General features: G+C 34.5%; 1 protein-coding gene across 6 annotated transcripts in view; it reads right to left on the bottom strand.

The window, feature by feature from the left end:
- Nucleotides 1–23,166, bottom strand: part of wake (wide awake) — a 492,350-nt gene that overhangs the window by 40,143 nt on the left and 429,041 nt on the right. For 2 of the 6 annotated variants that reach the window (XM_065364775.1, XM_065364790.1), the window contains exon 2: nucleotides 18,780–19,006. The exons of 2 other annotated variants lie outside the window; for them this stretch is intronic. In XM_065364775.1, coding sequence (XP_065220847.1) covers nucleotides 18,780–18,837 — 58 coding nt within the window. In that variant the 5' untranslated portion in view covers nucleotides 18,838–19,006. Of the gene's footprint in view, nucleotides 1–100; nucleotides 1,747–18,779; nucleotides 19,007–23,166 lie in introns of those variants that run through there. 2 more of the 6 variants (XM_065364741.1, XM_065364749.1) reach the window with 1 other exon arrangement.

The raw sequence follows: 23,166 nt of genomic DNA, 5'->3' as shown, positions 1-23,166 counted from the left end.
AAAGCACCCCAAGCAATCAAATTAATAGCACATCGTACTCGAAATTAATTCGCAACTACTACAACACGCAAAATCCTACACATTGAAAATACCAACTCACTATTGACAGTAAAATCCAACGAACGTCTCCGTCTGGTGAAATTATACTCGTACAGCTCATCTTGCAAATACCCCAACGAACAATGCCTTTTCAAATTACTCTTCTTGGCGATAAAATTACTCGTCGATTTTGTATCCGATTTATAGCTCAGGTTACTCGTACTCGAATATTTGGCAGTAAATTCGCCATCGTTTACGGTTTTACTATCGGTATAAAAGCTAGTAACCGGCCAGTTATAGCTAGTGATACGATTATCAGCTCGAAACATATTGACCGGTTCTTTATCCGAAGAAGTATCCTTCGGAACTGGAATACTTTTGGGTTCAGGAGCAGTCAAAGGTTCGGGTTCGGTTTCAACCACAGGCATAGTATTTTTAGGGAAGTTCAGTTCGGTGATACTTCTCCTATATGCGAAGTTATCATACCCGTTGAATGTCTGTGACCGGTCTAGCATTTGTTGGCGTCTTTTCACGTTCCTCATGTTCCTGTTCTTGACGCTTTTCACAGTGAGGCGTTGTTTTTTCACGGTGTAAGGATGAGAATTCTCACGTACAGCGATATTCTTGAATTTAGGTACTCGATACTTGAGATTAAAGTTACCACCGGAGATATATTTATGATCGTTATCGTTCGTCGTACCAGGTTTGAGATGATTATCACGGTTGTTCGAGTCGTGCTGGAATAGTTTGACTTGTTCGTTATCGGTTTTTACATCGATATTTAACGAGTCTTCGTCGTAACTGTCGTTTATCTTCTTTATGACGTTACTAGGACGATATTCTTCATCTCTAGGTTTCGAGATCGGTTCAGGAACACTTTTCACTGTACTTTCGAGAGTCTTGAAATTCGATTCGATGTTCTTCGGTTTATAGAACTGATAATTTATATTATAGAATTTATTTCTGTTATCTAAATTACCATTCGAGCTTCTCAATCTGGTCAATCTCTCATCTAAACCAGACTTCGGTGTAATAATTTGATTGAACTCGGAGCTACGTTCTTTCAGAGGTGTTTTAGGTATATGACGATACCTAAAAGGAGTATTGTTATACTCGCGAAAGAACGTTTTACAACAGCAATTCGGTATATTACAATTCAGATAACTTCCATTAGTAGAATCTGATTTCGACTGCTGGGATGTATTATTATCGCCGTTGCATCGGTTTTCCTTCGAACTCGATGACAAATTATCATATTTTTTGGTAGATTTACCAAATGTGAACACTTCGTTGGTGCTTTGAGGCTTGATATCTGCGCCGAATACTGAACCGGTGTTTTTATTCTTCGATTTGAACGGATTACTTAGTTTGAAGTTACCTTCGAACAGTTTCCTTAATGAATTCACGTTCGAGGTAGATGATACCTTAGATGTGTTGCAGACTGATTCATCCTTGATTGTTTTGAATTTCGAATGTGATGAAAGCATCCTCGGGTGTTTTAATTGCGGCACATTCAGTCGAATAACAGGATCAGAATGAAAGCTACGTTTTTCAGTATACGTTTAGAGTATTCGAAAACACAAGCGTAGTCCGACATTTTTAGTATTGAGCGCGAGAACGATGAAAAATGCGAACGAATTGCACACGATAATACACGAAATACTAATTATTAATCGCGATTTATCGAAATTAAATGAAAAGAATTCGAAATTAAATTATTATGGCAGTAAACCAAACAATGGAATTGGAATGTAAACAACTAACGAACATTTCAAATTTCATGATAACTAAGGAAAAACTGGATGAAAACCTGGATTTCGAAGAATCGAGTGCCTCCGCGATATTGCAATGTAGAGTGAAAATGAGGAAAATGTGTGAATTTTTGTGTGCTATCCAGTTTTTTAGCAACATCGTTTTCACTAATTTTTAAAAAAAATTTATTTTAATTAATTACGCAAAAATGAATAATTTAATTAATTATTAAATTCATTTTCCTCGAGATATTATTATTATTATTCGTTGATAAATTCAAGTTTCAAATTATTCACTTCTTATCACTTTACGAAAATGATGAGTTATCATTATTATTCAATGGTACCATTATTAATCATCAATAAAGTGTGTTCAACATTCTTTTTCAGAAACCAGCGATTGAAAAATGAAATCTCAATTCTCAAATCTGTCAATTTCTTCACAAAAACAATCAATTATTCTCGCCTTCTCAATCATTTCATCAATTTATTTTCCAATCGAATCAAATCTAAGCACCAAAAACAACTTCCAAAGCTCTCGAAAATTCAATCAAACCCTATTAACCACAATTAAAACATTATCCCAGAGCTAAGGCAAGTTCAAAAATACCAGATTTTCAAATACTCCAAAACTTCAACTCAGATTCCAAACAACTTTCAGTTCAGATAAAAAACCAACTCGAAAAAACTCACAACTCCTGTAGTAAGTATGTAGGTATTTACGACGGGAAAACTTTGGAAATTTCTTTTGTCAAATTAATTATCGTCTGGGAAAAATAAACTTCTAGAGAGAAAAAAGCTCGCTCGTAAAATATCGAACCGAGTACAGTAAGCACGCCACAACAAGCACAAAGTAATTTAAACGATGACACTGATAAAGTACAATAACTTTTTGGAAACTCTACTTTCTCTGCGTTGTTATAGCCAACTGTAAGATTCATATCTGTTAAATCAACTTACACTTTTTGTTCTCACAAGAAATTGATCCATTTCAAATTATACAACGATATACGATTCGAATCATTTTCACAACCCTTTCTCCTCCTTTTCTCTGTCTCTCTCTCTCTCACGCAATGATACTTAATTAAATCACGTCGACTTTGTTCCTCTCATTCTCATCGTCGTAGTGATGGGAAACCCCATGAAATATTCGATAGACCAGAGACACAGAGAGCTTGTTTAACGTAGCTGTACACAATAAATTTAATTTGTCCAACAATTAGAAGAAAAAAAAATTCAAAACGAATGTAAACAAAACAGCCCGAAGTGAACTCTCTCCGCAAGATTAATTAGAGCGCGATTCGGTGTAAAATTCTCGCAATTTATAAAACACGCCCTACCTAACATAATACTACCTATCTACCTGTGTAAAGTACCCAGCAAAATTACACCACACCTAAACGCCTTATAAAAGAATCATGAACTTTTCCATTTACCCTTAAAATTACAATTAATTACGGAAATAATTAAAGACGTATATCATGTCGTAGAAACGAGGAAACCGCTGCTTGTCAAAATTAAATTTTCCAGTACCACTTGAAAATGAAAAATTATCCACGACAGACGTGTTTTAGTCTACCCTTCTATTTCCACACACCTCTTCTGCACTTACACTCGTTCCGATTTTTATTAAGAAATTACGTCGATCTAAAAATGGCCTCTATTATCGTAAATCCACGCCTAAACGCATTATCTCTTCCATTACAATGTAATAATCTGGAAATGGGTGCTTTTTGATGCGTTCTAGGTCCTGAAAATTTCAACGATGGAAGATGGTCCGATGCTAACACCGTTTCTTTTTGGGGGCTTTTTATCGTGCAGAGCATCGAATGAGCTGGATACTTTTAATAGATATTCGTTTATTAAATTGCTCTAAGATGCCTATGCTTTGTTTTAAATATTATACCGAATGGCGAACGAGATTCGAGTATCTGTTCTTACTACCGCATGTTCATCCGGCGTTTTATTAGTACGATTTTGATTTACGATACGAATTACGTATTAAATTATGCCATCTGCACGAACCATGAACGAAACACTGCTGATTCGAGATTTCATTAAGTGGTTAATCGACTCGGACGGTGTGTTTTAATTTTTATAAAATAATAAACTCGGTTCCGTTACTCTCTCGTCGACGATGAACTAGATTAGTCAGCGCAGTACTCGACCATCAATAAAACCATTAAGCACCTAAGAAATGAAAAAAAAAAAAATACATTCTCGACTCATAATGCTCCATGTGTGAGTAACTGTGCAAATTACCTAAAAACCTGCATTCTCATGTAACTTCCGCCACAGGCCATTTTTTAAGACATTTTCACTGGGTGGGCAGGAGATGTGTGATATGACCTGTCAGGGTGGTCACACTCATAAACTGAGCGTAAAATTCAAATTCGATGATTTTATACATCGTCTTGGGCAACCATGCAAAAACTGAAAAAACGAGCTCATTATCGCTTATCAGACTTCCAGGAATAGCTTCTGCATAGTAGTAACTGCTACAGTAGTGGTGAGCGATAAGACGTAAAAGAGATTAGGAGACACTTCGCCTCATATTCAAGTTCGTACCTGTTCTATATCTAAGTATAATTTGATCAACTGAAGATCTGAGTAATGTTACGTACTGTCTGTGTCTGGTTATTTGTAATTGAGAAAAGTGAATGAAATGGATATTCGGAACTTTTTTAAAAAATCAAAACCAAATTGTGATTCGACATGTGCAACTGAAAAACAAAATCTTTCTGGTAAGTAAAAAAATACGATTGCATCATTTTTTGTTATGATAAGTATCTACCACTAAGTGAACTAAAGCAACAAAAAATAGGTAGGTAGGTATGTATAATACGTTTATGAACTTTTCTTTTCGTTTTTTTTTTTTACTAGCAAATTATGAAAGCACAAATTGTAAAACTGGTCGAGAAGAGTCTCAGAAACTGGAATTGGCCGCCAAAGTTTTACCTTCTACAAGTTCTGACTCCAAAAATGAAGGCGCAAATTTCTATCATGGACGTAAATTGGATTTGAATTGGTTGCTGACTTCGTACCCATTCTTCAAGAAATCAGTTCAAGCTGATGGTAAGAGAAATCGAAATTTTGTGTCTTGTGAAATCTGTGCAAAATTCAAAGATGAGGCGGCTAAAGTGTCAAGAAATGGTGTGGTTGCTTTTGCCGAAGGAATTCGTGTAGATAGTTCTCAGGGCCTTGAACGTATGATTGATCATTTGGATTCTAAACCCCACCTAGCCGCCTCAGAAGCAAAAAAAGCTGCCGAGTTGTGGGAACAACAGTCTGATAAACATCCATGGATCAATACATTGAAAAAACATCGCGAAGGTGTTGTAAATGATTTGATTGCTTTATGTATGGATGTTTATAACGATTCTCTGCTGGAAACACCAACTGCTCGTTCATGGCCAGCTCGCTCGTTAGCTGTAATGCGTGCGAAATCGATACAAGCTCAACTATACGATTCTAAGGACTGGGGCATTCAACTCGATGAATTTCAACCACCAGCTTCCGCACTTCATTACAGAGATCCTGTCATTTATGCTGAAATGTTGGATATTATTGGAGATTTAGAAATGCAAAAACTTGGGGACGAATTTAAATCAGCAATTTGTGTGTCTCTTCAGATAGATGGAAGCGTGGACCGTGGTAATAAGGACATGAAATTTGTCATCGCCAAATATGTTTCCGAAAATGAACCTACTGTGCTCCAAAATCGTTTTCTTGGGGTTATCCAACCAGAATCAACAGGTGCTCAAGGATTACTGGAAGCAACTTTACAAGTATGCAAAAATGCCAATATTCCAACCAAACTATTGGTAGGTATTACTACTGATGGCGAAGCAGCGAATACTGGACGTGAAGCTGGTCTCTGGAAATTGTTGGAAGACCATTTGCAACGTAAATTGCTGACCATATGGTGCTTTTGCCACCGATCTGACCTTGCTATGGAGTCTGCTTTAAGTACTGTTCCCGAATTGAAACATTGGTTAACCAACACGACTGCTGTATCCACATATTTTCGAACTGCTCCAGCAAAACTGAAAAGAATGACACAACTTTTCCCCCAATATCATTCTTTTCCTGCCTACTTTGAAGTACGATTTGCCGAACATGTTCATAATTTGATTGATACTGTATTACATAATTTACCTGGATGTATCAGCTATTGGCAAGAACTTTCTAACGACTTAACAAATAAATCATTTCTCTCTCGTGCTGACAAAGCAAAAGCAAATGGAATGCTAAAAATGTGGAACGTTTGTGATTCATTGCAAATTCGGCAAACCTACTTAATGGCTGATATCACGTTGATATTACAAGATCTTCAAAAAAAATTACAGAAAGGGAATCTCATCTTACCTGATGTAATTACATTGAAAAATAATGCCCTACGTAAGCTTAAAATCATGCAAAGTGGTCCGTATCCAGGTGGAAAAGAAGAACAACTCGTAAATCCAGGCGCTAATAATGAGGTCGAATCAAACACCGAAGAAGAAAATGAAAGTTCCGTGGACGAAAATGAAAGTTCGGGGGATGAAAATGAAAGTTCGATGGACGAAAATGAAAGCTCTTCAGAAGAAAATGGAAGTTCATCAGGTGAACATTCTCAAACTGAAGAAATTCCAAGAAAACGTCGAAAAGTTACTAATAGTTATGTGACCACTGGTACGCGAGATTGGGCAGCTATTCGTAATGAAATTGTTTTATCTTTCATCAATTTTCTTGATGAAAGATTAAATATTGAAGAAAATGGTATAATAAAAAAATTTTCTTCATTTTTGAATAGTAAAACTGCAAGAGAAATGATCGATAATGGCCGTCTCATAATTTCTGAAATCTTTGGCGAGGCTGAAGTCCTTGAATTCACAAACAATGTTTGTGATTGCTGGCCAAGGATTGTAGAAATTGGTGACTTGGATTCGCCTGATGATGGAGTCAAAATGTCTTATAAGCTTCGCAAAATGGTTCCTGCTACAACTGGACTTTTAAAAAAATTGCTTTGTTCGTTTTTGATTATTTCGCCGCATTCGATGACCGTGGAAAAATCAATTTCCCACTATAATCAATTCAAATCGATTCATCGCACATCCACATTGGAAACAACGCTGAACTCGAGGATGGCAGTAACACTGAATGGTGTAGGCACTGCGCATTACGACCCACGGCCAGCGGTGGCGGCTTTTTTGAAAAAGAAGGAACGTCGGTACAGAGAACCTGATCCTTCCACATATGCTGACAGAGACTTCGTGCAAAAGTTTTTTAGAAAAAACGGTGGTCTATAAAAACATGTTGTTTTTTTATTGATAAGAATTCAATGTTTTGACTTTTGAATAAATATTTGAATATTTGTGTTTTTGTGACTGAATGAAAATCAAAAATTTTCTTGGGCAAATCGAATTTACTGGGTGGGCAAAACTTGGTCACTGGGTGGGCATTTGCCCAAGCGACTATACCTTAAAAAATGGCCTGTATCCGCCAATTGCTAGCACAGCTACTCGTACACAAAGCATATTTTTAATACACATTACTCATACGCTAATTCCTTGAGAGAATATTTACGCAGGTAGGTACCTCTATCTAACCTTACCTACTGATACATATCTCTATAATGTATCTCTTTATTCATTTTTTTTTTTTAAATTGTTGAGAGAAAATTTTACGACATTTTAATTACATTAAACTAACAGTCATCGCGCGACCTCAGCACACTCACACTCACAGACCAACGACTCGAGCAATTCTCACGATGACCGCGAAGAAGAAGAGGTAAAGATATTACGACGTAATATGTACATATACTCGTACACGCGGTAAATCATTACAGAAATAATTATAGGCTTCCGAGAGAAGAATATTTTCCGAAACCTTAAGCCCTCTATACGCGATTGCGAGCTGACTGAAAAACCGCATTTAGCAGTAATTACATCTGGAACAACGATTGTTTCCTAGAAAAAGTACATTTCTTCGCTACATTACACACGGTTTGGGGCAATTTTCCAAATCCCAGCGTTCAATTTACCGTACGACTGCTCGCTTTCGCTATAAACGTTGCGTTAAAATTGATTACTATACTGGAATCAGTTTTATAAAGTTTTTGAATTTATATATTTTCGTAAAACTACACTCGAACGATGAGCTACACGTATAAGTAGATGAAGGGGTAGTGAACTTTACTGATGGTTTGGTTCGACGTTGCGATTCCAGATAAGCGTAATAATAGAGAGATGGTATTAAATCAAATTGCAAATGTAGGATAGCAGCGTAATATAAATTTTAAAACTCGACCAAATCGTCGTTTATTATTCATTTTTTTCGGAGGTAATTGGAAATTAAAGTTTTGGAGTTTTATGTAGAGTTTAGTTGGGGTGGATTTTTGGTAGAGTGGAGGTATTTTTTTTTTTTTTTTTTTTTTTGATGTTGCTCGATTATGCTGATTATTAATTTATTTCGTGATTTTTTTGGTCAATAATCGTATTTTTGCGATAAAGTTAAATTTCGCGAATTTCGTGATTTATTGGGAATTTTTTTTCGAATAAAATGCTTCAAAAAAAATAGAAGTGGAAAAAAAATGATCAAATTTTGGAATTTTGATATGTCAGTAGGTATTTAAACCGAATGATTTTTGGTTCATTTTTTTTTAGTAAAAACATTTTTAAAGTAATAAGAATTTCATTTGTGTAACTTGGTTATTTATTTCTTGCAAGCATCTGGAATAGAATATTTATTTTGTGTTTTTATTTTTATTTCTTTTCAACAAGGTATCGATTTCTTCGTGAACGAGGAGGCCATTTTTGAACAACTGGGCCTACCCAGAATGTCCGAGTTCCTCTTCTTCAAAATATGAAGATATTTCTGGTTCTGAATTTCTGAACCACTTAACCTGCCTCACAAAAAGAAAATGTTCAACTGCTCGATTCTGAACAAGTGCCTGCTGCCGAGGCATACTTAGCTTTGGCCACCAAACTACATAAGTGTGAATTGGTTTGCATAGTCCAAGATTTGAAGGGGGAAAATGTAAATCAGATTGTTCGGGTTTATTGAGGTGTGTTTTTTCAATGTGTTTTTATTTTATGGAATTTTTTTATGAATTTTATCAAACTTTCTTTTGTTTTTTACAATTTCTCGTTGATTTTATTATTTTAAAAATTTTTTTGGGTGACTTCACCGCGTTTTAATGACGTTTTATGCAATTTTCGCCAAATTATGCCAAACTTTTCTTAAAATTAATCACTTTTTGGTAATTTTTCAATCACCTTACTGCCTGTTTGAATTTTGGACCTTCTTAACACACCTTTGATGATTTTCAATGCAATTTTATGCAAATTTTGATAAAATTTTCTCGTTTTTGGTGATTTTTGTAAATTTTAATGGTATTTTTGTAGGTATTTTAAATGAAATTTACATTTTTCTCATATTTTATGCAGCTTTTTCCATTTTTTTTTGCTAAACTAAAAGGCAACCTCTTGAGGTGTCACTCTACGATTTGAACGGGAACACGATTTTTGAAAGCAACACGGTCTAAAACCCTCAAAACCAAATTTTCAGCTGCCCAACTTCATTTTTCGATTTTTGGCGAACGTTTGAAAATTCAAAATTGACTGCATGTTTTTTGGGATTAAGCTTTTTTTTTTTTAAAAAAAAGTACGTACTTGATCAAAATAAGTCCTAGAACTGATATTAATTCCCCAAATCCAAATTTCACTATTTCCAGCCAGCCTGGAGCTTCTAGTGGGAAATTTTTTATTTTTTGGATATTTTCATTGCGAAAAAGGTTGGTCAAAAAACCACTCTTGAGGTGTCCCTTCCAAAATCGGCTCAAATGTGGATAAACTCGTCAAAGAGGTTGAGTATAACACAACCTAATTTTTAGCTTTAAAATTTCAAATGCTGAAGTGCCTTTTTCGATTTTTGGTGAATTTTCAAAAATCAAATTTTGGCCAAAAATGTGGAAAAAATCTAAATTTTACCAAATTGACCTAGAAAGCTGAAATTTAGGATATACCTTATTTTCGACCTGCCAAATTGTTTGGAAGCTGTTTCAAACCGTTTTGGACAGTTCTGGCGCCTCCAGCAGATTTTTGAAACTCGAAATTCCCACAAAATTTTATCAAATGACGTTGGAAAGCCAAAATTCATTCTGCAAACTAATTTTAATACGTTACAAGATCGGCTGCAAATTGGTTTCAAGTCGTTTTGGAGCCTCCAGAGACTTTTTAAAAATTACTGGAGCCTCCAGTAGATTTTTGAAACTTGAAAGTTTCCACATCATCTCATCAAATGCAGCTAAAAAGCCGAAATTAATTCTGTAAACTGATTTTGATACGCCATGAAGTCGACTGCAGGTAGATTTCAAGTCACTTTGGAGCCTCCAGCGACTTTTTGAAAATTACTGGAACTTCCAGTAAACTTTTGAATCTTGAATTTTCTCCAAAATTTCAACAAATGAGGCGGTGCAAAGCCAAAATCGACTGCAGGTGTGTTCAAGTTATTTTGGAGCCTCCAGCGACTTTTTTAAAATTACTGGAGCCTCCAGTAGATTTTTGAATCTTGAATTTTCCCCAAAATTTCAACAAATGGGAACGATGGAAAGCCAAAATTGACTTCAGGTGTGTTCAAGTCATTTTGGAACCTCCAGCGACTTTTTGAAAATTACTGGAGCCTTCAGTAGCTTTTTGAATCTTGAATTTTCCCAAAAACTTCAACAAAGGGGGGGGGGAAGGGGGCGATGGAAAGCCAAGATTGACTTCAGGTGTGTTCAAGTCATTTTGGAGCCTCCAGCGACTTTTATTGAAAGGTTTCATGGCGTTTTTCGGAAAATTTAAATTTCCAAAAAGTAGCTGGAAACTTTAAAAACACTTGAAACCACCATTCAGTCGACTTCGTGTTGTATTGAAATTAGTTTGCAGAGTTAATTTCGGCTTGCTAAGTCCATTTGATAAAATGTTGTGAAAATTTCAAGTTTCAAAAATCTACTGGAGGCTCCAGTATTTTCAAAAAGTCGCTGGAGGCTCCAAAATGACTTGAACCCACCTGGAGTCGACTTCAGAGGGTGTTAAAATCGAAGTGCAGAGTAAACTTCGAATTTCCATCTCCATTTGACGAAATTTTGGAGGAATTTACTGGAGGCTCCAGTAATTTCCAAAAAGTTGCTGGAGACTACAAAAATACTTGAAATCTACCTGCAGTCAACTTCATAGCATATTAAATGAAATTTCGTGGTAAATTCAATTTTCAAAAACTTACTGGAGGCTCTTGGAATTTTCATAAACGTTGCTGGAGGCTCCAAAATGACTCAAGTCCACCTGCATTCGACTCGAAAGCGTGTTGAAATTGACGTGCAGAGTGAATTTCGTATTTTAGGGTCTGTTTGGTAGGATTTAATGGAAATTTCGATCATTGAAAAATCTGCTGGAGGCTCCAGTGATTTCCAAGAAGTCGCCGGAGGCTCTAAAACGACTTGAAATCTACCTGCAGTCGACTTGATGGCGTATTAAAATCAATTTACAGAATTAATTTAGGCTTTTCAACTGCATTTCATGACATGACGTGGAAACTTCAAGTTTCAAAAATCCATTGGAGGCTCCAAGAAATTTCAAAAAGTCTCTGGAGGCTCCAAAACGACTTCAACTCATCAGCAGTTGACTTGATAGCGTGTTGAAGTTGGAGTGCAGTGTGAATTTCGGATTTTCAACTTCGTTTAATAAAATTTTGTACAAATTTCAAGTTTTAGATATTTACTGGAGGCTCCAGTCATTTCCAAAAAGTTTCTGGAGACTACAAAAAGACTTGAAATTTACCTGCAGTCGACTTCGTAGCATATCGAATGAAATTTTGAGGAAAATTCAATTTTCAGAAATTTACTGGAGGCTCCAAGAAATTTCAAAAAGTCCCTGGAGCCTCCAAAATGACTCGAAATCTCCCTGCAGTCGACTTAAAGGCGTATTTAAGTTGGAGTAAAGCGTGAATTTCGGATTTTCAACTTGATTTGATGAAATTTTGTACAAATTCCAAATTTTAAAAATTTACTGGAGGCTCCAGTAATTTCCAAAAAGTTGCTGGAGACTACAAAAAGACTTGAAATCTACCTGCAGTCGGCTTCATAGCATATTGAATGAAATTTTGTGGAAAATTCAATTTTCATGAATTTACTGGAGGCTACAAGAAATTTCAAAAAGTCGCTGGAGGCTCCAAAATGACTTAAAACTTGTCAGCAGTCGACTTAATGGCGTATTTAAGTTGGAGTGCTGCGTGAATTTCGGATTTCCAACTCGATTTGATGAAATTTTGTAGAAATTCCAAGTTTCAGAAATTTACTGGAGGCTCCAGTAATTTCCAAAAAGTTGCTGGAGACTACAAAAAGACTTTAAATTTACCTGCAGTCGACTTCATAGCACTTTGAATGAAATTTCGAGGAAAATTCCATTTTCAAAAATTTACTGGAGGCTCCAAAATGACTCGAGCTCACCTGCAGTCGACTCGATCGCGTGTCGAAAATTTTGGATTTTCGGCTCTTTTTGGTAGGATTTAATGGAAATTTCGATTATTGAAAAATCCGCTAAAAGCTCCAGTGATTTTTAAAAAGTCGCTGGAGGCTCCAAAACGACTTGAAATATACCTGCAGTCGACTTCATGGCGTATTAAAATCAGTTTACAGAATTAATTTGGGCTTTTCAACTGCATTTGATGAGACGATGTGGAAACTTTCAAATTTGAAAAATCTACTGGAGGCTCCAGTAATTTTTAAAAAGTCGCTGGAGGCTCCAAAACGACTTAAAACCAATTTTCAGTCGACTTTGTAGCGTATTGAAATTAGTTTGCCGAATGAATTTTGGCTTTCCGACCCCATTAGATGAAATTTCGTGGGAATTTCGATTTTCAAAAATCTGCTGGAGGCTCCAGAACTGCTCAAAACGGTTTGAAACAGCTTCCAATCAATTTGGCAGGTCGAAAATAGGGTATATCCCAAATTTCAGCTTCCTTGAACTATTTGGTAAAATTTTGATTTTTCCCTCATTTTTGGCTCAAATTTGATTTTCAAAAATTCACCAAAAATCGAATAAGGCACTTTAGCACTTAAAATTTTGACAGATGATTTGTGCAATTTTCGCTCAATACCTACCACCAAATTTTTCTGAAATTTTGTCAATTTTTGATAATTTTTTGACAGTTTTAAAACCTTATAAATACTTTTTTTCGTCCCAAGCCATGTTTGGGTCTTTGAGAGCTAATAACAAAATAATGCCATAATGATACATCGTTTGCAAGGTTTTTGGTGCGCCAAGTCCAAAACTCAACTTGATTTTTTGACATTGCCCCCCCCCCCCAATTCTTATTACATGCATCCTCATTTGTTCTGCTGATGAAATAAAAAATGATCACCGATTGTTGGTTTTTGTATGACTTAAACATGAGAAAAAATAAAGATAGCCAAAAAAAAAATGCCCAACAAAAAAAGAGGAAAAAAAGTCATAACATAAAAATGATTTAATTTACTTTCTTTTGAAAAAAACATCGTCAAAGTATAACTTGGGCGACATTCGATAGTACGAATGAATTGCGTGAATGAGGACGACAACATATCGTATATATACGTGTGTAAAATTGACAGGAGACAGCCTCGCAGCAGTGAAAACATCCCCACGTTTCTTTACAACGCAACAACGAAAAAGAAAAAAGGCTCGTAAAAAAAAAAGAAACAATCAAAAGAAACGACCAGACAAAGAATAAAAATACGCGTAAAAAACACGCGAGAGCAGCAAGAGGAAAGAAAGTTGATAGAGACGTTACACGTATTTTACTCGCGTGATAAATACGAGTATAAAGAGACGCAGAGGAGGGCACTTGCGCTGTCAAGTTGCAAAAGTTGGCGTTTTAAGCGTCAGCGTCTTTATGTTTAGCTGATTCGCTGAGCTGAGCTGAGCTGAGCCTGCTTATTGTTGAGCGAAGCTATTCGAAGCCCGAGTAAAAGTATTAAATCAAAGGTGCTAATACGAGATCGCAGCAGCTTTGGCTACAGCGTAAAAAGTTTTAAGGCTATGTAAAGTTCACGTTCGAAAGGCAACTTTATAATTAAATTTGACCGAGCTGTAGCAACGTCTTCGAACACGCTGATACGGTTAATCTAGCGTGAAAATAGCGCGAATACTACGGTTGTGAAACTAGTTTATACTAAACATTATACGCGGATGAATCTCGCCGATGATTTTGATTTTTGATACTCGAGGCGTATGTTTGCCTGCAGCATAATGCAGATTATGTACATGAGATGATGAGGTATCATTTGCCAACTGTACAACGTATCATCGAATGTATCTAACCGATAATTGTTAAAGTTTTACTCGCGCGTGTGATGTATTTGCTCTAAAATTATGCTTCGTGTGGAAAGTCGAAGTTCTGGCACGAATGAAATCGAGATCTTTTAATTGCATGCCCGAGTATGTAGATGCAGTAGGCGGATTCGCCAAATTGCGTCAAGTGTCCACCCCCCCCCTCCCAACTCAATTACCCAAGGGCTATCCATTCCTGGTCTCAGATCTTTCGATGTCACTCAAAATTATTTTGTGGGTTTCTCCATGTAGATGAAGAATAATCGCAACTTCGCCCTCGACCCTCCTCTCGTAGTTAAAGAGTAGGGTCTCAATGTTTTTATATCGCAGGAATTTTCAATTTTTTAGTTTCAACACTAAAATCCCCAGTTTTTACAAAAAATTCAAATTTTTTTCATTTTATGAAATAATAGGGATAGGTAATTCAAATTTTTCGAGATTTATTTTAACTCAGCACCAAGGAAATATCTTTCTCTCTCTCTCAAATTTTTCGATGTTTTTGTTGGAAATTTGAGGATTATTTCAAGTCTTGGGCCTTGCATTTAAAACATTACGCTAAAATTTGAGTTCAATATAAATTTTTCAATATTTTTGAAAAATTGGGGCTAGTTATTGCGAGGTTTAGGGCTTGCATCATAAAAGGAATTTTTTGAAATCAGCGCACCTAAAAATAACCAAACAAACCACAGGTTGTGAATTTTTTTCAAAATATATTCATCTGATGTTTATTACCCAAACAAGGTGCCAATTTTTTTCACATTTACCTAATTCAAAAATCTTTGTAAAAAAAAAAAAAACAAAAAAAGTTGAAAACCATTAATTTTTGGTAAAATAGTCAAGAAGTGTCGATAATCGACACAGTTGCCATGATTGTCAATTTTCCACAATATTGTCAAGAGTCTATTTTTGGCACAATTGTCAGAAATGCCACTTCTTGCACAATTGTCAAAAAGTGTCAATTTTGGCACAAAAGTCAGAAAGTGTCAATTTTTGTCACAAATGTCAAAAAGTGTCAATTTTTAGAGCGATTGTTGAAGTGTCAATTTTTGGCACAATTGCAAAAGGTTTCAATTTTTTGACACAATTGTCAAAAGTGAAATTTTGGCACAATTGTCAAAAATGTTAATTTTGGCACAATTGCAAAAAGTTTCAATTTTTGGCACAATTGCAAAAAGTTTTAATTCTAAGACCAATTTTCAAAAAGTGTTAATTCTGGCACAATTGTCAAAAAGTGTCAATTTTTAGAGGGATTGTCAAAATGTGTGTACGTATTTTTTAGAACGATTGTCAAAAAGTGTCAATTTTGCAGAATTGTCAAGGGTCAATTGTTGTCACAAATGTCAAAAAGTGTTAACTTAGTTTAAATTTTTAGAGTGATTGTCAAAATTGTCAATTTTTAGAGCAATAGTCAAAATGTGTCAATTTTAAATTTCAGCACAATTGAAAAAAGTTTTTATTTTAAAAACGACTGTCAAAAAGTGTCAGTCTTAACACAAATGTCAAAAAGTGTCAATTTTTGGCACAATTGCAGAAAGTTTTATATTTTGGCACGATTGTATAAATGTTCAATTTCAAGACTGATTGTCTAAAAGTGTCAATTTTGGCACAAATATTAAAAAGTTTCAATTTTTAGGACAATTACAAAAAGTTTCAATTTTAAGACACATTGTAAAAAAGTGTCAATTTTAACACAAATGTCAAAAAGTGTTATTTTTGTCACAATTGTCAAAAAGTGTCAATTTTTAGAGCGATTGTTAAAGTGTCAATTTTTGGGCACAATTGCAAGAAGGTCAAATTTTGGCACAGTTACAAAAAGTTTCAATTTCAAGACCAATTGTCAAAACGTGTCAATTTTGGCACAATTGTCAAAAAGTGCAATTTTGGCACAATTGTCAAAAGTGTCAATTTTTGGCTTTAATTGTCAAATTGTGTCGATTTTTCAGCATGATTGACAAAAAGTGTCAATTTTGGCACAATTGCATAAAGGTTAAATTTTTGCCACAATTGCAAAAAGGTTCCATTTTTTGCACAGTTGCTAAAAGTTTCAATTTTAAGACCAATTGTCAAAAAGTGTCAATTTTTAGAGCGATTGTCAAAAAGTGTCTTATTTTTTAGAACGATTGTCAAAAAGTGTCAAGTTTTAGAGCGATTGTCAAAATGTGTGTATTTTTTAGAACGATTGTCAAAAAGTGTCAATTTGGCACAATTGTCCAGTGTTAATTTTTGGCACAATTGCAAAAGGTTTGAATTTTTAGAGCGATTGTCAAAAGTGTCAATTTTTAGAGCAATAGTCAAAAGGTGTCAATTTTTGGCACAATTTTCATGTAGTGTCTATTTTAGGCACAATTGTCAAAAAGTATCAATTTTTGTGACCAAGTGTCAATTTTTGGCACAATTGCAAAAAATTTTAATTTTTAGAGCGATTGTCAAAACTGTCAATTATAACACAAATGTCAAAAAGTGTCAATTTTTGGCTTTGATTGTCAAATTGTGTCGATTTTTCAGCATGATTGACAAAAAGGTGCCAATTTTTGGCACAATTGCAAAAAGTCAATTTTTGGCACAACTGCAAAAAGTCAATTTTTGGCACAATTGCAAAAATTTAAATTTTTAGAGCGATTGTCAAAAGTGTCAATTTTTGGCACAATTTTTATGAATAGTGTCTATTTTGGGCACGATTGTCAAAAAGTATCAATTTTTGTCCCTAAGTGTCAATTTTTGTCACAATTGCAAAAAGTTTCAATTTCTAGAGGAATTGTCAAAAAGTGTCAATTTTTGGCTTCAATTGTCAAAATGTGTCAATTTTGGCACATATGTCAATAAGTGTCAGTTTTTGTCACAAATGTCAAAAAGTGTCAATTTTTGGCACTATTGTCAAAAAGTGTAAATTGGGTTGCCCCAAAATTACAAATATGAAAATCAAGGTTTATTTCGATTAATGTAATTAATTTTCGTCTTGGAATCGAGCAGATATCACAATAAGCACCTTTAAAATCAAACTTTTTGATTTCCAATTTTTTGTAGGTAATAAATTTTTAACCCTGAGCCGCTCTCCGCGTGACTTAGTTTTGGTATTATGGTCAAATGGGTCTCAGAATCGGATTTAGCGACCCTGAAAACCTATAAAATTTTAATCCCTATATTGCATGTTTCAAAAATTTGGAGTCTCAAAATGAGAGACGCTCAATTTTGATTTTGAGTTCAAACTAAATCTGCAATTTATGTATATGCAGCTTGCATTTTGTAAAATTTTGGGCCCCAATCTCTTTGGATGCTCTGGGAGCTGAATTTTGATTTTGAGAATAAACTGATTTCAAACTCTGCAATTCGCAATATCCATTTTGCAAAATTTCGAGCCCCAAGTACCTTTTAAGACTCTGTGGGCCCGATTTTGATTTTGGAGTCGTGCTAATTTCAGAATTTGAATCAGTCCATTTTAAAACATTCCATTCAGCACCCAGATTAAAATTTGCAAAATTTTGGACATCAAAACATTTTGGTGCTCTATAGAGAGCTCAACTTTCATTTTGGGATCAAGTTGATTTAAAAATCCGAATCAGTGCATTCAGAACCTGCAACTACATATCTGGATACCATCTTGCATTTTGCAAAATTTTGGGATCTGAGCTAAATTTTAGTGCTCTAGAGGCTCAATTTTGATTTTTGTAGTGTCAAACTAGTTCAACTGACCACAATATCAAAAACCTCTCTGATGCAAATTTGTCTGATACTTTTTCTCATAATTTTACTGGAGTAAAATCAAAAAAACCTCAGAGCAATTTGCTTTTTTTCCCGCTCAATTTCAAAACTGATTTAACGCCATAAACAGCTCACATCAGTCTGCATTTTAGTGTACTTTTTCAAAAAGCATTACGCAATTTAAAATGTTTCAAAGCATTAACACTTTAGTATGGGAAATGAATTCAATCGAAACTCGCCGACGCCGCTGCAATTTTCCGCCGCGCCATTAAAATACAAAATAGAAATCCGCCAAACAGGAAAATCAATCATTACACGCGAACGACCTTTCAAAAATGTAAATTTCAAAACGCTCGTCAGTCGTCACTCCGCAGCATCGTAAAAAAATAATAATAATTACGATGTCGACGAGTTGAAAATCATTCGAGTAAAAATATCGCGTAAGATCGGTCTATAAATGGTTAAAAATACGAATCGTAGTGCTCGTACTCGTACTCGTAATTTCGAAACTCGACGATATAAACGATAAAAATCTCGATAAAGAATCCAATCAAATGCTGTAATACTTGTGTACATACTACATAGACATAAACATACACACATTCGTTCATTTTACGTAAAATTATATGCCATAAAATGGGTATGAGGACGAGCAATTGTTGGACGACTCGATCAAAGAGTAACATCGTTGTCGGCGAAACGCTGCAAAGTAATTACATATTTACTCGTACTTTTTAAATACGCGATTGTATTACTATTACTACGAGTATTACTCGTAGACTTGTACGTACATGCGATACCTTCATCAAGGAAGACCTCGAAACGCCACTGTTTCCATCCACCACGACCCACGTACCAAGCCATTCACCGCCACCGCCACCGCCAATTAATATTTTTATGGTACACATACGAGTAGCACCACCACCAGCACCTTTATGTAGGCACATTAACTTACCTTCTAACTTGAGTCCTAACTTTTCGACAACTAGTATTCTTGGCATGTGACATATCATTGTTCATGATCACCACTTAGTGGTACCTTCAATCGATTGTTTTTATCGATTAGATAATATTTATCAGGTAGTTTGCAATTTCAACGATCTTCTTCCGGATCGCGTGTCGCTGGAGTTGAATTCGATGAAGATTGGATCTCGTCGCGACGACCATCAGACAGCCATGATTCTGAGAAGGGGTAAAATACGCCATAAATATTGATACGAGCATCGTTGGTATTATTGCATAAGTATAGATATAAGGCTGAGAAGGTTTAGGGGGGGGGGAGGAGGGAGAAAAAAGAAAAGGCTTCAAACATCTTGAACTCGGAGATAAATATTCGGAGGGGAAGGTGGAGGTAAAAATAGGGCACAGAGCAAATTTCAGATTTTCAACTTCATTATGTGAAATTTTGATTTTTTTTTTGCCTTTGGTCCAAAATCAAGTTTCAAGAATTCTTCAAATAAATTTTTGAAATCGAAATTTTGGATGAGGGGATTTTTTTACACGCTCTTTTAGTCTACCTTTGTTTGAATCTGAACGTTTTTCAACTCAAGAGGCTCAGGTGGGATTCCCCCCTCACTCCTCGGTTTGTATTTTGCACGAAATCACGAATTATGAAAACATTACGTCCATTCAAGCTTTGAAAATAATTCCTCAGAGTTGTTGACCGCGGACAGGGGGGAGGGGGTGGAATGGGCTTCTCAGACTGAAAGTCTCCATTCTATCTAAAATTTGATAGGGCACGAATTTTTAAACAAAGGGCTATTTCGGATCCACCAAGTTATTCTGTATTTTTTTTCGTGGAGACTCCTCCTCCCCCCCCAAAGGGAAGAAAACGTCAAGAAAAATATAACAAATCAAAACCAATTTTTTTGAAAATTTTCCATTTCTGAGCAATTTTTTAAAATCAAATAATAGCTTTGATAAGTTGAAAAAAAAATTAAATATAAAAAATAAAATCTGTTAAAATACGAGTATCCATTTTGAAAATTTTGCATTTCTACTCAGAATCACTCTGAATTGACCTTTTTCTCAAGAAAACTCTTCCTTCGGACCCCTAAACAATATTGGTTCCATAATACTTGTATGAAGCTCCCAATCGATAATTTCTGAAAAGATCAATCACATCTTATAATAAGAAATTCAAAGACGATTTGAAGCTATTTGTCAATCACTTGCTTTATGACCAAAAATATTGAAAATTTTAAAAATCGCCTTCTCAGAAGAAAAACGTAAACTTTCTGAATTATTGAGAAAGAAAAAACAATAAAATGAAACAAAATAATAGAAATTATAATTTCTTCCATGATTTCAAACATGATCGATCAAAATGAGATCAAAAATCAAAACTGAATCGAATCTCGGAATTGTATTATTCGATTTTTGATAATTTTATTATCCTTTTTTTTTAGACTGCAAAATTAATTTTCGGAGATGACATCGATGTTTCATTTCAAACATGATCAATCGTGTGAGATCGAAAATCGAAAATTGATCGATTTTTGGATTTTGATTAATCAATTTTTGGAGTTCGATTAATCGATTTTTGGAATTCGATTAATCGATTTTTTGGAATTCGATTTGATAGATTTTTTGGAATTCGATTTGATAGATTTTTTGGAATTTGATTTGATAGATTTTTTGGAAGTCAATTACTCAATTTATTTGGAATTTGATTCATAAATTTTCGGAATTTGATCAATCGATGTTGGGAATTCGATCAATCAATTCGACCAATCGACTTTGGGAATTCGACCAATCGACTTTTTGAAATGCAATTAATAAATTTTTTGGAATTTGATCGATCGATTCTCGGAATTTGATAAACTAATTTTGGGAATTCGATCAATTGATTCAATTCGATTAATCAATTGATGGAATTCAATAAATTGATTCTGGGAATTCGATTAATCGATTTTGAGAATTCAATAAATTGATTCTGGGAATTCGATTAATCGATTTTTGGAATTTGATTAATTGATTTTTTAGAATGCAAGCAATCGACTTTTGGAATTTGATTATTCAGCTTTTGGAATTTGATTAATTGATTTATTTGGAATTTGATTGATAGTTTTTTTGGAATTCGAAAAATATATTTTCAGAATTTGATTAATCAATTAATCAAATTCTATAATTTGATTAATTGATTTATTTGGAATTTGATTGATAGTTTTTTTGGAATTCGAAAAATATATTTTCAGAATTTGATTAATCAATTAATCAAATTCAATAAACTGATTTTCAGAATTCGAATAATAGGTTTTTGGTATTTGATCAATCGATGTTGGGAATTCGATTAATCAACTCTGGGAATTCGTACAATCAATTTTGGGAATTCAATCAATCAATTTTTTTGAAATGCCACTATAATCAATTTTTTGGAATTCGATAAACAAATTTTTGGAATTTGATCAATCGATTCTCAAAATTTGATAAACCGATTTTGGGAATTCGATCAATCGATTTTTGGGAATTTGATTATTCAAGTTTTTGGAATTCGATTAATTGATTTACCGAATTTGATTAATCAATTAATGGAATTCAATAGACTGATTCTGGGAATTCGATTAATCGATTTTTGGAATTTGATTAATTGATTTCTGTAATTTGATCAATTGATTTTTGAAATTTGATTAATTGATTTTTTAGAATGCAATCAATCGATTTTTGGGATTAGATTATTCGATTTTTGGAATTCGATTAATCAATTTTTGGGAATTCGATTTGATAGATTTTTTGGAATTCGATTAATCGATTTTCAGAATTTAATTAATCAAATTAATGGAATTGAATAAACTGATTTTCGGAATTCGAATAATAGATTTTTGGAATTTGATCAATCGATGTTGGAAATTCGATTAATCAACTCTGGGAATTCATAAAATCAATTTCGGGAATTCGATCAATCGATTTTTCGAAATGCAATTAATCAATTTATTGAAATTCGATAAACAAATTTTTGGAATTTCATCAATCGATTCTCGGAATTCGATCAATCGATTTTGGGAATTCGATCAATCGATTTTTGGGAATTCGATTATTAAATTTTTTGGAATTCGATTAATTGATTTACCGAATTTGATTAATCAATTAATAAAATTCAATAGACTGATTCTGGGAATTCGATTAATCGATTTTGGGAATTCGATCCATCGATTTTCAGAATTCGATCAATCGATTTTCAGAATTCGATTATTCGATGTTTCATCGGGAAATTCCATTAAATTGAATTGATCAACCGATTTTCGATAATTTAGGAAAACTTAACGACCTCCCTCCCCCCTTTCCCATGATCTTTCTTTTAGTAAACCATACATATCTACCATAGTACATACCTATACTTGTATCTTTTCTAGAGCTTAAATGCGGCCAATTTAATAAAGAAAACTCCAAAAATTGGTTTTAAATTAATCCAAGTCGACATTCTCATAATCCCCCCTACCCCCAGCCCACCAAAAGTTCTATCCATTCTTACTTGAGATTCAACTCGACAAACTTTTAAGCACTCAACTACCTATCTACCCACCTACCAATAATACTTATTGGTCAAATATTTCGCAATGAAAAGCATACTATACTCGTACAATAAGAGCATTTATAAACTCTGCACAGGGTAGATCAAGAAGAAAGGGTAGAGGGTAACTTTCAGTGAAACGTTACGTTGGTAGTACGTTGACCATGAACTAAAAACTTCCTACGTGATCGCGTTACTTTACTATGTAGTACGTAATGTAAGTAGGTATACTAATACTAATGTACCTCAACAGTCAACAGTCCCAACTATATAAGCTCACCAGTCAGTATTATATACCTGTTGAAAAGTATCTAAAAAGTATGTTTGAAAAACCACCATACCATCACCCTCACTTTATCATTGCATAATAGTAACTTTTAGCCCTAAGTTATACCTACCTAACCTAATATTGTGCTATATGCGCCATGCGGATTATACGTACGACTACACAGAACACTGAGAGATCGGGGATAGTGTTTAAAATTCGATACGTGCTTCCAACTACTTCAAGTTTATACGCCACCGCACCAAAACAGTATACACTACACCTCTAAATATATTTGTTTCATTTTATTGTATACGATTAACGTGATCGTGTATTAGCCAGCAGCGTTATTCGTACCTATACTCGAAGAATAAAGTACCTCAGCCCAACTCGTGTTTTTGTTTTGTATACTTAGTTAACGATTTATTAGCTACCAACTCGATCGTAGGTCTAGGTCCCTACTGTGTACATTTTGCATACTGTGAGCTTTACATGTTTCAAATTGCCTCGCTCATTCTCAATGATGAGTCCATCTCTGAAATGTAGCAGGTAAGGTAAGTTTTCTAA

Source organism: Planococcus citri, chromosome 1 (genome assembly GCF_950023065.1).
Source record: "Planococcus citri chromosome 1, ihPlaCitr1.1, whole genome shotgun sequence".
NCBI lineage: Eukaryota > Metazoa > Arthropoda > Insecta > Hemiptera > Pseudococcidae > Planococcus > Planococcus citri.
This window is presented reverse-complemented; position numbering and strand designations above follow the sequence as displayed.